The following is a 15,216-nucleotide window of genomic DNA, read 5'->3' as shown; positions in this document are numbered from 1 at the left end:
GTAGGCTGAGCCCCCAATCTTGGGGTTTATTCATATGAAACTTAACCCCACAAAGGATAGGTCAAGCCTACTTAAAATTAGGCCTAAGAGTCACCCCCAGAGAACTTCTTCTTCCTCAGATGTGGCCTCTTTCTCCAGTCAACACAATGAGCAAACTCACTGCCCTCCCCCTGTCTATGTGGGACATGACTCCCACGGGTGTGGACCTTCCTGGCAACGTGGGACAGAAATCCTAGAATGAGCTGCGACTCAGAATCAAGGGATTGAGAAAACCTTCTCGACCAAAAGGGGGAAGAGAAATGAGACAAAATAAAGTGTCAATGGCTGAGAGATTCCAGAGTTGAGAGGTTATCCTGGAGGTTATTCTTATGCATTATGTAGATATCACCTTGTTAGTCAAGATGTAATGGAGACACTGGAGGGAACTCCCTGAAAATGTAGAGCTGTGTTCCAGTAGACATGTTTCTTGAAGATGATTGTATAATGATATAGCTTTCACAATGTGACTGTGTGATTGTGAAAACCCTGTGTTTGATGCTCCTTTTATTATCTACCTTATCAATAGACGAGTAAAACATATGGAATAAAGATGAATAACAGGGGGAACAAATGTTAAAATAAATTTAGAGTGAAATGCTGGTGATCGTGAGGGGGAGGGGTGGGGTGTATGGTATATATGAATTTTTTCTGTTTTCTTTTTATTTCTTTTTCTGAATTGGTGCAAATGTTCTAAGAAATGATCATGATGATGAATATGCAACTATGTGATGATATTGTGAAATACTGATTATATATGTAGAAGGGAGTGATCAAAAGTTAAGAATGCGTTTGTTGTTATATTTAAAAAAAAATTTTTTTTTTCAATTTGTGTTTAGAAGTCGTGACGCATGCAATGAAGTGAATGAACCTGGGGGACATTATGTGATGCAAAATAAGCAAGAAACAAAAAACAAACATTGTATAGTCTCTGTAGGAAATACCTATAAGAAAATTGGGGCCTAGATTGTAAGCTCTTCTAGCAGTCACATTTAGTCTGGAGCTGTAAAAGGTACTTCTAGATTTTGAGAGGTTGTGCCATATATGGATAACCTGGGGCCTCCCTGGAACTTTGGGTACCTGTGTGACACCTAAGACTCAGTGTAAGAGTTCTGCGGCTGTGAAAATCAGCATCACTACCTAGAACAACTCATAAAGAAACTGAAAAAGAAATCAGGCTTCAATTAGAGATTGAACGAAGCTGAACTGTTAAAACTAAGGTAAATCAGAATACAGGGGTAAGGAAGACACTGTCAGTATTTTAAAACTTCACCTACTGTATGAGATCAAAGGAAGAAAGGTTTATTTTGTCCAAAATCTAAATTGTCTGAAGTACATAATCTAACACAACATGTCTGGATAGTTCATTTAAATAGCTCAAACACATGGACCCCAGACTAGGAATGAGGGTTTGTAATTCTGTATAGCCTAATGTTATGCTGGGATACATGCCAGAGTATGTTGAGCAGGTAATTTGAAAGTATTGGCAAAGTCCCCTCAGGGACAGGAGAAAAGAACATGGAACCATTAAACTTTGCCACCAGCGAAACTCTTGACACTGTCTTGGATCTTAGGGATTCCCAAGTTATCAGGCCAAGCCCTGGATCTTGAGGCTTGCTCTTGTGAAGCTTATGTAGGTAGTGGAGAAGCTTAGCCTACCTATAGGCATGCCTAAGAGTTACTTCTGGAGGACCTCTGTTGTTGCTCAGATGTGGGCTCACTCTCTCTAAGCCTAACTCTGCAAGTGAAATCATTGCCCTTACATGGGACATGACACCCAAGGAGGAAAGTCTCCCTAGCAGTGTAGGAGATGACTCCCAGGGATGAGGCTGGCCCTGGCACCATGGGATCAACAATTCTATCCTGACCAAAAGGGGGAAAAGAAGTGTAAATACGGTATTAGTGGCTGAGAGAGTTCATATACAGTCAAGAGGCTATTCTGCAAGTCACTTTTAGGCAAGCTTCATTTAGATATTACTAATTACCATGATTTGCCAGACCCTCTAATATAAGAGTCTACAGAAGTTCCATGCATTGTGATTACCTTCCAGAAACCTACAACCTCCAGATGGTTCCCAGGCCAGATAAGTCCTGACCCCAGAGGGCCCAGCCTCTCCAGAACATCAACTAGTTCCATCTCCATCCCATGTTATCGATAGCTCCTTCCAACACGAAATTGTTAGAGCCCAAATACCCCTAAAGAGTGGGACAAAGATCAAAGGTGACGGTGGAGTTATACAGAGAAGTTGGGGTTCAACAAATGAGCATGAGTGCTGAGTCATTATATTGATATTTCTTTTAGTCTCCAGTGTTTTGGAGCAGCCAGAAGAAAAAAACCCTGAAATTGTGGAATTGTAACCCATACCAAAAGTCTGAAATCTGTCCTACAACTAGTTACAATGTACTTTGAAATTTATTACTCTTTTGTATATATGTTATATCTCATAATGAAAAATGTTTAAAAAGTACGTTTAAAATGTTAGCTTTAAAAATAATTCTGATTTCAATATTTGTAGTAATTGATTAGGATGTGATTTTGCCTTTTTAATTTCAAAGCATAAATCTGAATATTTTAGAGAATGTGTGTAAAAATAATGTTATTTTTCAATGTTTTGCATTTACATGACTGCACTTTTTTTTATTGAAATATTCCCCAACTGTGCACACTCTGCGACTGGTTCCTCCTTCGGCTGCAGCGCGCCCTGCTCTGCAGCGGGAAGCTCCCCACCACCCCCACTGCCCGATCCTTGGCCTCCCCTAAAACTCAGCCACCGAGCGCAGGGGCTCCCCAGCCGCTCCCTGCGCCCCGGGCCCCCACGGCTCTGGGGTCCGAAACAGGCAAATGCCACCGCGAGTGCGGCGGGGCGGGGCGGGCTTCCCGGGCGGGACGGCCCTGCTGTGGGGTTTGCTCCCCCGCCAGGCCCCTCACACCGCAGCCCGCCCTAGCTCCTCTCCCGTGCCGCTCCCCGCGTGCCCTACCCTAGGAGGACAAGTTACATCTTCTTTGGGGCTTTTTAAGATCCTGGACATGGGGAAAAAAAAAAAAAAAAAAGCAGGGCTGGGAGGGAGGCAGCTTTGCTTTGAAATAAAGTTCAGAGACTCGGCCGCACGAGGAGCTGAAGGTTTCAGTCGCCAACAAGAACTAACCTGGCGACAAGCGTCCCCAAGCAGCGCCTCCTCCCACCTCTCGGTATCTCAAGCCCAGAGCCCAGAACTGAGGTCCAGCTCCTCCAGCGCCACCCAGCTCTCCAACACCCACCCTGCCAAGGGTCTTCACCTCCGTGGGGTGTCCCCTCTCAGGTGGGACACCTGGCTGCTGTGGACACCAATGCGCTGACCCCCCCCCGAGACTACACAGGGTGAGGTGGCAGCGGGTGGCATCATGTCCCCTGGCTGGGCCGCTGGGGGCAGGATGCAGGGACAGCTGCCCATCCTGGGGGATCCCCGTTGGGGAGGACGAGGAAACATGGCTGTGGCCTGGGGCAGGGGGAATTCCCGAGGACCAGACCGGTCCCCTGAGGCAGCTGCTGCGGGCGCCCGGGCTTGAAACAGGTCCTCAGTTTCCCCCTTCTCAGGCCATGCCCCGCCCCCTGGGGCCAGCGCCTCCCCCGCCTTGCTCTTCCACCTGGAAGGCTGCCCTATGCTGCCGAGAGGCCTAACCAACCTTCCCCGGCCCATTTTGCTGGGTGTAGGGCATTTCGGGTGGGTGCATGCTGTGGGAACAGCAGCTGCAACACTGGGCAAGTAGGGAGACAGGAGCGGCTAGGCCCGTTTTGCAGGGACATGATGCTTTGTTCTCCTGAGAGGAGAGAGGAAGTGAAGGGCTAGGGGAGGGGAGGGGCTAGGGGAAGAGAGGGGAGGCACAGGTCTTCACAGCGCCCCTGGGGACCACGAGGGACAGCCCAGGACTCAGGTGAGAAGGAGCCGGGAGGGCAGGTGAGCCCACTGGCTCGGAGTGGAAGGAGTGGGGACTCCACCCTGGTGCTGGCCCATGGGCCCCAAGGTTGGAGGAAGGTTGGCTGGACTGGGGATGGGACCTCAGTTCTGGGCTCTGGGCTTGAGATACCGAGAGGTGGGAGGAGGCAAGCCCTGCCACCTGGCACATCCACCAAGACCCAGGAGGCTGGGAGCCCAGGAGGCTGGGAACCCAGGCAGGTGCCAACCAGTGCTGACCCATTCTTGCTTCACCCCCGTGGGAAGGGAGGGACATGGGGGCCAGCCCTAACACACCCATCATCTGTCTGTCCAGCACCTGTATAGCCACACACAGGCCGGGCACCCTGCTCACCCACAGGAGCCACCAGCCAGGGCTCACCATGGCCCACAAGGCAACATGCGCAGAGAAGGCAGAATCCGGTGCAGGCTAAGTCTCAAAAGGGGTCCTGGGGGACAAGGCTGGAGTCCACAGGTCAGTGACACACGGGGGACATGCCCCTCAACAGGCACCATGCTGACCACTGGCATGCCACTCACCCCAAGATGCTGCCATTGCCCAGCTTTACAGGACAACAGTTGGCACAGGGAGGTGAAGTGAGCTAGTGAAGGTCATACGGCAAGTCCAGGGTGGGGCCTGGCACTGCCCTGTCCCTTTTTTTTCTGCCAGTGTCCACCTAGACCTGGACAGCCACCACCTCGCCTCAACTTTCCCAGAGCAGGGGCTGGCTGAGTCCAAGCCACCCCACTCCGCTTGAGGCTGGAGCAGCTGCCAGGAAACGTCTACCCCAGGGCGGGTTCCGGGAGAATGTGCATGTGTGGCTAAGGCTGGACTGTGGACTGGCGCCTACAGGACGCTGCCCGCATGATATGCCATGGGCACCAGGGAATTGCACCTGGGGCACTCCACACCCTGTCCCTGCGCACGGGGCAAGGAGGCTTGACGAGAACCTAAGGGACAAGAGCCCCAGTGCCCGAATGCGGCGGGACAGCGCAGTGACAGGTCTTGGCGAAGGACCCGCCGCCACCATTTGTGGGCCGCCCTCGGGGGGGGGGGGGTGGTGGAGTCAGTTCAGTCGGCTCCTAGGTACCGAGAGCGCAGGAGGAGGCCCCGCGGGAGGCGGGTGGACAGCGCACACGGACACCTAGGCGGGGACTCGCCGCGGCACCTCCTCTAGGGCAGGTGCCCCGTGCGGGGGCCCTGCGGCCATGTGCCTGCCTAGAGGCCTAGGCAGGCCATGACGCTCGCGGGGCCCCGGGCGACTCAGCGCGCCGCGTGGCCCGCGTGCCGCTTCTGGTGCTCGTTGAGGTTGGAGCGCTGGCTGAAGGCGCGGCCACACTGGCCGCACGCGTAGGGCCGCTCGCCCGTGTGCACGCGTCGGTGGCGCACCAGGCTGCAGTTGCGCACGAAGGCCTGGCCACAGTCGCGGCAGATGTAGGGCTTCTCTCCTGAGTGCAGGCGCTCGTGCTGGCGCAGCTCGGAGCAGCCGCGGAAGGCCTTGCCGCACTCTGGGCAGCCGTAGGGCCGCTCACCGGTGTGCGCGCGCTGGTGTTGCAGCAGCCCCGAGCGGCCCTTGAAGGCCTTCTCGCAGAGCGCGCACGCGTAGGGCCGGGCGCTGCTATGCGTGCGCCGGTGGCGGCTGAGGTTGGAGCGCTGGTTGAAGGCCTTGCCGCACTCGGGGCACGCGTACGGCTTCTCGCCCGTGTGCACGCGCCAGTGCTCCACGAGGTGCGAGAAGAGGCTGAAGGCCTGGGCGCACTCGGCGCAGGCGAACGGCTTGGCGCCTGCCGCGGTCTCCCGCCGGGGGGGGCCTGGGCGCCCTCGCAGGCAGTTCCTCCGGGGCCGCGCGGCCGCGTGCGTCTTCTGGTGACGGTGGAGGCCCGAGCAGCGCACGAAGGCGCGGCCGCACTCGGGGCACGCATAGGGCCGCTCGCCGGTGTGGATGCGCTCGTGTTGCAGCAGGCTGGAGGTGCGCGCAAAGGCCTTGCCGCACTCGGCGCACGCGTACAGCCGCTGGGCTGGGGCTGCAGGGACGCGCTCGGGGTGCGGCAGGGAGACCGGGAAGGCCGGCAGGTCCACCCCAAGGTGACGCGGTCTGTCACCCGTGCACCCCCGGCAGTGCCGCGCCCGCGGACAGCCCCGGGAGTTTGCTCGGTCGCCACAAGGGTGGCAAGTGGGGTGCTGCGCCCCGGCGGAGTCTCTGCCAAGCGTGGCCAGACAGGAACTCTGGCTGGAGGCCCCTGTAGCCGCCGAGCACCGAGAGGCGCGCTCCCTGGGGTGGAATTCCTGGGACGGGTTCCGAGAGGAGGGGGCGCCACACGGCTCCCACGCAAGGGGACAGGCCCCTGCACTGGAGCTCCCACTAAGGCCGCAGCCCTGGGGGCCCGCTCCTGGGGGAGTTGGCCCGCCACCTGCCGTCCCCCCACGCAGGTCCCTTTCCTGAGCGGAGCACTTCCCGGCTCTGTCCTCCGCGAGGGGCCTTGGCGCCATCCTGGGCCTCTCCTCAGGACCCCAGGCAGCTCCCAAGACCTCGGCCTGGGGGACTCCTCCCTGCAGAGCCTCCATCCTGGGCCAGCTCCCAACCAGGCTTCTGGTGCTGGATCTGGAAAAATAGACGAGAAATGGAGAGGTTGGCAGTTTCCAGGAGGGGAGAAAGAAAGCACTGAGCCAAAAGAGGGGACCCCACAACTGATGCCTGCCAAGTGGGGCCCTCAGCTGTCTGCCTCCCCACCCGACCTCTCAGTCAGGGTCCCCAACGGACCCAGCCCTCCCACCCTGGCTCCCAGCCGTGCCCAGCCCCTCCCCATCCCGCTCTCCCTGCAAGGTGCCGTGGGACTCAGGGAGCAGCTGAGCGCTCCACTCCAGAGGTCCGGCCGCCCTCCCCACCTATGGTGGCACGTATGGACATGGGGAGGCTCGGTGCCTGCTTGCACCATTTCCAAATTCTACAGTGTTTTATTGGCTTCCTGTTGCTTCTGTAAGAACCACAAATTTAGTTGCTTCAAACAACGCACATAATCTTCCAGTGCAGGAGGTCAGCAGTCCCGAGTGAGTATGGGCAGGACTGCATCCCTTTCCGGGCCGCGTCCAGCTTCCAGAGCCACCTATGTCCCTCAGCCCACGATCCCTCCTTATCTTCACAGCCAGCAGTGAAACCCCTCCACGTGCCGCACTGCTTCCGCGTCACATCGCCACCTCCTGCCTCACGGTGATAGGGCCTTCTCAGGGAGTGGTGGGGCCAGCGGTGAGGCCAGCAGGACTTCATGACTGCAATGCGTAGATTAACAGGAAGTGGGGGAGAAAGCCACCAGGCCCTACCCGGCGAGTGCTAAGTCCTACAGTCCCGGAGAGTCTGAACAGGGAGCAAAAACAGCGCCCTTGGGATAGAATGGGCATCCTCCAGTTTCCTCTTACCCCGGGACCCGAGGTGCCAGCAGCACACAGAGGGGATAAGCACATGCCACCCCTGCGCTCAGACTACCCGCGTGCGCCTGGCAGAGCAGCCTGTTGCCACCTGGGCTGCGGAGGGAGGGGACAGACACTCGTCGACACCCATGAGCCTGAGTCTGAGGACGCTCAGGCCAGGCAGAAGCCGCCTGTCCTGTCTCTACTGATCCCACCCTCAGCTGTATGGGCACCACCTCCCCGCCGGGGACCACCACCTGCCAGGCCAGGAGTGGGGGAGCTGGGAGCACGTTCTCCAGCCCTGCTCTGTGGACAGCCGGGTGAGCAGGGCCTCTAGGTTCCGAAGCCTGGGGCCAGCACAGCTCCTGCTGCACCCAAGTGTGGGGGGCTCTGCATCCTCACCTGGAGCTGTGTGTTCTAAAGTGGGGTTTGCCCCGACAAGGCCAGACAGGACACCCAGTGGGGCAGGGCAGACAGGGCAGGCACGTGGCAGTGGGTGGCCCTGTGGGAGAGTCTGCAGTTCCTCAAAGTGAAAAGCAGACTTACTTGGGCCCAGCAGCTCCACTCCAGGCATGTGCCCAAGAAAAAGGAAAACCTATGTCCACGCCAAAACTGGTACTGGAATGTTCACAGCAGCACGACTAACAGCCGGAGTAGAAAACCCAAATGTCCATCAGCGGATAACTGGACAAACGAAATAAAGTTCTGAGCCACGTCCATGGATTAACCTTGAACACTTAGGCTGCGAGGAAAAAGCCAGTCACAGGGAGCACGTGCTGCAGGGCTCCACTTACAGGAAATGCCTGCGACAGGCAAGTCACAGAGGCAGGAGGTGGGCGGGGGTGGGGGTGTGTATGGGAGCTGCCGCTCCTGGGCTCAGCAGTGTGGTAAGATGTTCTGGGGCCATGGGGCATGGCCGCAGAACATGCTGACTGTACCAAAAAATACTGACCTGCACGCTGTGTGAATAACATCCCCTTTTTTAGAAAAAACAGATGTCAGCACAGTGGCCCCACTGCAGCTCCTGGGTGCCATCTGGCCGGGGCCCAGGGACAACGCGGCAGGAGCAGAGGTGGGTGCATCCCCTAAACCACACTTCTGTAAGGACAAAGGCAGGCTCCAGTGTGGACCTGGCTCCGTCAGGATGAGACCCTCAGACACTCAGGGCCTGGAATCGTGCCTCCCACAGACTGCACCCTTTGTGCTTCTTACTGTATCCTTTTACTTTAATAAAACCATCACTGTAAGTATATTAAAAAAACAGACTAACAAACCGAAAAACAAGGCTCTCCAAAATTGCCGGTTAAGAAAGTTAGCATCTGGCGTGTGGCCAACCAGCTGTCTCATGTTCTCCAGCCCACCCCACCCACCGCTGCACGTTGTGTGGTTCCCTTGACCGCCTGTGAAGACCGGCCGGAGCGCAGGGCCTGGAAGGCTGCCAGCACCGACTGCTGATCGCTGTCAGGCCCCACACGGAGGGGTCATGGGAGCCTGCTGCCCCGTCTGCCTTATGCACTGCCACCCCAGGTGGACCCCGTTCCCCAAGGAGGGGGTGCCCCCCACAAGGGGCTGGCGGGCAGGAGAGGGCCACCAGCCCGTACTGGTCAGCTGGGCTCTGGGCCTCAGGTAGGTTAGCCTCCAGCTCGGCCGGGCTCCCCTGCCCCAGCCGTGGGGGCCAGTGACCTGAGCGCTTGCCACACTTCTGCTCAAGGTTTCCTGGGAACTGCCGCTGGGAGGTCAGGGGTGCTGGCCTCGTGCTCCAGGTTGCACAACGTCCCCTGGATCCAGGGAGCAGGGGCCAAGGCAGAGGGGCCAGCCTGCAGACCGGGAGGGCCCCATGGAGGAGGCAGCAGCAGCACCCTGAGGACACTCCTGCCACAGGAGCCACAGCTCCTGCCCCTACGGAGCAGAGGCAATGTCTGGAGACCCTGGGGACAGGGGTGGGACGATCACAGGGCTGACCTGCCTCGACAAGGACCTGACATGCGGTACTGCCCGTGATGGTGTCGCCTTGTTAGCCTGCCCTGCCCCGGTCTACACCACCAGGCTGGACAGCCTTCCTACTGGGGATGGCAGGCGGCACACGGCCACGCGGCCCCTGCTGCCCCCAGGGATGGCGGACGAGCCTTTCCCTAGCTCCGTGCTGCAGCTGCCCTGGGTGTCCTTCCTGCGACTCGCCACTGCCTGGCCGACTGTATCTGCACCTGGGTGCCCATCTGGGCGTCCGAGCTGCCCCCAGGGCTGCTGGTGTGGCAGCCTATAGGGTGCAGGGGATGAGAGGAGCTAAAGATGCTCTAGGTTGAGCTCTGCAGAAGGTCTGGCCCAGCGCTGACGGCCACAGCGCCATGTGTGCCATGGCCGCTGTGCCTCAGCCTCTGACCGCCCAGGGAAGGGGCCAGCGCTTCCCACTGTGCAGCCCAGGAGACCTTCCCCAGGCCCAGGCCCCCCAGGCCCAGTGTCCCCCCTCTCACCTGCCCTCCTGACCCTCATCTAGATGTAGGTGACTCCCCCAGTGTAATATCTCCCCCTCACTGGCCCTGCTGACCCTGGCATTCACTGGTGTCACTGGCCTCAGGCTCAGGTCAGGGCTGCTGGACAGGTTCCCCAGGTTACACGATGGCATCTTTGCTCAACAGACGCCCACGGAAAGCCTGTGTGTGCCAGGACCTCCTCACAGCAGGGCTGCCATGTGCAGGCACCAGGCAGACCAGGCCTGCTCCCCTGGAGTGGCACGCACGGGGCGCATCTGAGGCACTGGGAGCTGAAGCAGGGGCACAGCCATGGGGAGAAGTCCCCGACCAAGGGCACAGGGAGCGCTGACAGTGGAGCGGGAATGAATGTGGGTAGCTCAAGGGCTTGGAGCTGCCTGGGCAGGGAACCAGAGGGTGGACGGACACAGGGCAGGCAGAAGAGTATGTGCAGAGTGGGTGCTCCTCGGGCTGCTGGGGGGGCATCAGGCAGGGTCAATAGTGACAGAGGAAGGGGGGCTGGGGGCTGCTCTGGAGTGGAGATGGGGGTCGGGGTGACCTGGCAGCCAGGATAATGGCACTGCACCCCAGGCTGGCAGGGCGCAGCCTCCCCTCGGGGGGAGGAGAGTGGTGCCACAGACTCAGCCCCCGGAGGCCAGGCGGTGCCGCCGCCGCCTCATACTTGCTGCCCCTGTCACAGCAGCTCCTCCCGGCTCCCCATCAACAGCCACACCTTGTCGCCTACTTCCCACTGCCCTCACCTCAACAGGTGCTGCACCTGCCTGCTGGGCCCCTTTCCACCTGCTGCTGTAAGGCTCCAGCTGTCTCAGCATCCCCCTCCCACCACCCTAGGGAAGGGTGGCAGTGAGGAGAAGCTCCTCCCACACAGCCCACCCATCGCTTCTGCCTTACGGAAGAGGAAGCCGGATGCCGGGAAGTTAGTGAAGCACCTGCGCCTCACAGCCGGTCAGTGACACGCAGGTGACCGGCACTCCCGGCCCCCAGCTGCACCCGGCCTAAGCTCAGAGCAAGGTCCCTGCCCTCCACTGGTGGACAAACACCATGTGGCACCCTCCCAGCCCAGGTCAGCATGAGTCAACGACCCTGGGTGCCTGCAAGCACATGCTATGGGGCTGTTACTCTGGCTGCACCCCTCTACCTGCTCCCCTATCTGTCAGCTCCCCAGTCTAGGCCCAGCATACAGCAGGCACACGACAAACAGGTGTGATGAGTGACAGAAAGAGGGGGGAGCAGGCCTCAAAGGCCTGAGCTGCCCCTAACACCCTAGTTGGTTCCTCGAGGTGCAGAGGCCCAGAGCCAGCCTGACCTCCTGGGCACAGGGTGCTGAGGCACACGGTGGAGGCAGGGGGGAACACAGCTAGGCCACGGATCCAGCATGCAGCCCTTGAAAGATGGGAGGGAGCCAGGGGCAGGCAGTCCGGGGCATCTTCCATTGTCACTCCTGCCTGCTCACAGGCTTGTGGCCCCTGCAAGGTGGGGCCCAGCACCCACTCACAGTGTGGCGGCCCACAGGGAGGAAGGCCAGGCACCCAGGCACGTGGCACCTTCACACGCTGTGGTGACCACTTCACTGCCCAACGGTCAACACTGCTCACAAACACTGGCCCAGGCAGGAGGAGGGACAGCTACTTGGCACGCAGTGGGCTGGGGCGCCCCGGCTTACACCAGCTGCCCGTCCCACACTTCGACACTCGGCCAGCATGTCTCCACGCTCCCCCTTCTACAGGAGGGTCCAGAACGGACCAGCTGCTGAGGGCTCACACAGGGCACACCTTGGGCTCTAGGCTCCTCCCGTGGCAGCTCACTAAGCCCACAAAGGGATGAAGCCACCGGCCCAGATGCGAGCAGCTGGAGCTGAGGCTCAGATACTCCACAGCATCACAGGGAGCAGGTGACAGGATAGACGGAACCCTGCCCAGGTTTGGTCCTTCTGTGGCCGGGCAGGGGCCTCTCACGTGGCACCTGAGGCCATGTCCTTCCCTTCCAGCCTCACTGACTGCACACAGAAGGGCAGGTGACAGCCCCACACCCAGAGCTGTCAAGCTACACAGAGACCCCCAAGAGCACCTGGAGACTGCAGGAAAGCACCAGGAAGGTCACTGGGGGCTGGAGGCCCAGGCCACAACGATGAGGGGTCAGCAGGGGTGTGCCTGTCAGTACTGTGCAGGGAAGGGCAGGGCTTGTGTGAACGCAGGGGATGGCCCAAACCAGACCAGGGAGGCAGAAGTGCCCAGTTCACCCACTCCAAAATCTCTGCACGGCTTCTGTGTGGGTCAGATGAAAGGGACATGAAATTGAGGCGACCGTGAGGCACTGCAGTGCCTGCCATGTGGCAGGTGTGCAACAAATGCTTGTTGAATCAGTAAACAGAGACAAAAGGAGACACATCACTCTGTTGCAAGCACCTTCCACTTTGCACAGAAGGCTTTTTAACTTGACGTGACAACTATTGGGAGACAGAGGGAAGCCACCAAACGAGCCACGTTCTCTTTTCACGACCTCAATGGGGCGACTATGGCACGTCATCCCCTGAGCTCTGTGGGGTGATTTACAGCATCTGGTGACACCCAAACATCTCACAACAGTGGGGGGGCGAGCACCCCCAGATTTTAACATCTTGCTAGCTGAGGTAGCAGAGGACAGGTGAGGCGCTGGCAGGAGAGTCTCCTGTCAGGAGGTCACCTGGTGTGGGCTGTGCAGGGGACACCACGGCCGAGGAGCAAGAATATACTCCCTGCGCAGGAAGGTCAGTGAGGTTCAGATCCTCGTGGGTTTGGACACAGGCCAGTGAAGTCTCCGCAAGCCACAGGTGCTGCGGGCATAGGCGTGGTGGCCGGCAGGCTGCTTCTCTCGGGGTCCCAGGGGACGCTGACCCGCCCGCCCCATTCTCCGCCGTAACCCCTTCGTGAAGACGCGAGGGACGCCTGTGAGAGCAGCGCAGGCCACGACGGGCGGCCCCTCGGCCCCGGGCGGTCGGTGGCGCAGCTGGACCGCTCCGGCGGGTGGGCGGAGGCGCACAGGGGGAACAACCCGAGAGAACTCGTGAGGAACGTAGGGAGGGCGCGGCGCGAGGCCGGGGCCCGGGTTGGGCGGGACGCTGAGGCCGGGGCCACCGCGCTCGGTCTCCCGGCCGGAACAAGAAATCGCGGGCGCCGGAAGTCGGAACGGACAGATCCGCCCGGACCCCCAGAGCATGAGGACCGGAAGTAGCGCGGCACCACGCCTCCGTTTCGGCCCAGCGCGCCGGGGGGAAGGGACAGGGGTGGTGGCCGCGCTAACACCCGGAGGCCCCGCCTGACCGGCGGAAGTCACGCGCACAGTACCACTTACTCGCTGGGGGTGGCCCGCGTGGGTCCCCCGGTCCCTGCCCCGCACGCGGTGCGCAGCGCGGAGCTTTCCTCCCGCCGGCTCGGGCCGCCGCGGCACTGAGGGGTAGGAGTTGCCGCGAGGGCCGTCGGGAGCCCGCGCGGGGTCTGCTGGGAAGCGTAGTCCGGCGCTTCCTTCTCCATCGCTGGCGTAAAAATCTACGGGCCTCCCCAGTTCTCATGGCAACCAGGCAGCCGCCGCTCAATGGGCGGGGCGGGGCGGGGCGGGGCCTGCGTTGTCGCCGAGGAGACAGCTTCCCGGTTGGGCGGTACAGTCCCGTGCCGTCCCCCGCTGAGGCGCGTGATTTGCGGAAAAAATGATTGATTGGCTGGAGGTGGCCCCGGAAGCCGCCTGCTGTTTCCAGCCGCGCTGTGTATGGGAATGCGGGCGGTGCGCTGGCCACCAGCTGACGGGGAGGCCCGGCTCCTACCCGTACTGGTCACCGCACTTTGCGTGGTCTCCTCCTGCCCGTGCGCGCAATGAGCAGCCTCCGCAAGCGGGAGCTCGGGGGCCGCACCCCCGGCCGCGGCACTTGTCCCCGAGCCGCAGGGACTCGCTCCGCGTGTCGGAGACTGGCGGGCCTCGGGAGGACGAGCACCTTGCCTAACCAGGGGTTGAGGGACGAGCTAGTTTTGTGGGGTGGTTTAGGAGTTGGGGAGAGCCAGTTCTCGACAGACTCAAGTTCCTTCATTAATGAACAGTAGCGGTGTCTGGCAACATAAGACTCTAATGTTGAAGCGGGGCCAGTTACAACGTTTATACACTCGCAAGATAAAGGCTGTGGTTACGTGATCATTATCATAGATCAAGGTAACTGGCCACACTTCAGCAGCCTCAGGTATTTCCCTTTGTCCATTTTACAACGTATGAGAAAGAAAAGCGTCTATGTAATGATGCAGTTGATCATAATTACTTGTTAATTCTTAACTTACTTGTTAACTTTTAACTTTCGGTTGCATGTTCTCACTGCGTCTCTCTCTCGGGCGCTGGAACTGTCCCGCCCCTTTTTCTTCCCTGCGGGGCTTGTCCACCTGGGCAGGTACAAAGTCACGGCTTGCTTTGGAGCTCTGCCTGCAGCTTAGAGTGCTCAGTGAGGCTGCGGCGGTAACTGAAAGGCACTCACCAGCGTGCGTTCGCTAGTGGCTCACACTGAATTGTGCAAAAGATCTTCCCCGAGTGCGGCTGCTGGTGCTGGCGTAGCTAGGAGCTACCACAGAATGCTGTGCCACTTGGAGCACGCTGGTGGGACTGGAAGACCGCCGGCCACACACCCCCTGCATCCTTGTGAATCCTCTAGTGCACACCCATGAGAGTGTGCCCTGCAGCTGGAGGAGCTCTGAGCGCTAGGGAAACATCTTATTGCTCTAAGTCCACACAAAGGGCCTAGAGGAAATTATCTGGAGTTGTAGGCAGCTTGTGCTCCATGAGATCAGAGCCAGGTTGAAGGCTTTCCCTCCACCAAATGCTTGGGAGACTTCTCTGGGAAGGGGCTGCTGCAGGTTCTCAGAAAGCCCGTGAGTCTCCCCACATCTGCAGGGCCTGGTGCCTACATGGGCCCCTCAGGGCAGGGAAATCCCTTGTCACATTGTTCACATCTGGGGCTTCTGGAGAGGGGCCCTGGGTCATGTGGAGCACTGGGGTGGCTCTGACCTCTGTGAGAGGTCTCTATACCTCCTTGGCCTTTCTCTGAGCATCAGCCTCGGGTGCTCCAAGCTGCCCAGGTTCCCAGGCCCGATCATCCATCCCAGGGCAGACTCAGAGTCTCGGTTGCTGGATCTTGAAGCTAGATAAGAAATGGGGAAGCCACCGATGACCATGAGGAAAGAAGGTACCAGGAGGCAGGAAAGGACATGCTGGGGCTGAAGCATCCTGGACAGCTGGTCCAAGTTTCCTCGAGGATCTTGAAATCTAAAACAAGGCAGAGACAGAGAAAGATGTTTCCAAAGAAGCTGAAGGCAGCCACTTAGCGGCTCAAGTGGTCAGTGG

General features: G+C 59.2%; 1 protein-coding gene across 1 annotated transcript; it reads right to left on the bottom strand.

The window, feature by feature from the left end:
* Positions 1-5,233: 5,233 nt before the first annotated feature.
* Positions 5,234-13,303, bottom strand: LOC143658502 (uncharacterized). The gene is made up of 2 exons (XM_077130536.1): positions 13,195-13,303; positions 5,234-6,572 (listed from the first exon to the last, which is right to left on the bottom strand). Exon 2 carries the CDS (start codon positions 6,533-6,535, stop codon positions 5,234-5,236), a length of 1,302 nt encoding a protein of 433 aa, XP_076986651.1. The 5' UTR covers positions 6,536-6,572; positions 13,195-13,303.
* Between the last annotated feature and the right edge of the window lie 1,913 nt (positions 13,304-15,216).

This window comes from Tamandua tetradactyla, chromosome 16 (genome assembly GCF_023851605.1).
Source record: "Tamandua tetradactyla isolate mTamTet1 chromosome 16, mTamTet1.pri, whole genome shotgun sequence".
Classification (NCBI taxonomy): Eukaryota; Metazoa; Chordata; class Mammalia; order Pilosa; family Myrmecophagidae; genus Tamandua; species Tamandua tetradactyla.
The sequence above is the reverse complement of the archived record's forward strand: the minus strand, read 5'-3'. Positions and strand labels throughout refer to the sequence as shown.

Excerpts from the sequence above, each read along its gene's own strand:
- LOC143658502 (XM_077130536.1), bottom strand. The coding sequence starts at position 6,535 with ATGGAGGCTCTGCAGGGAGGAGTCCCCCAGGCCGAGGTCTTGGGAGCT.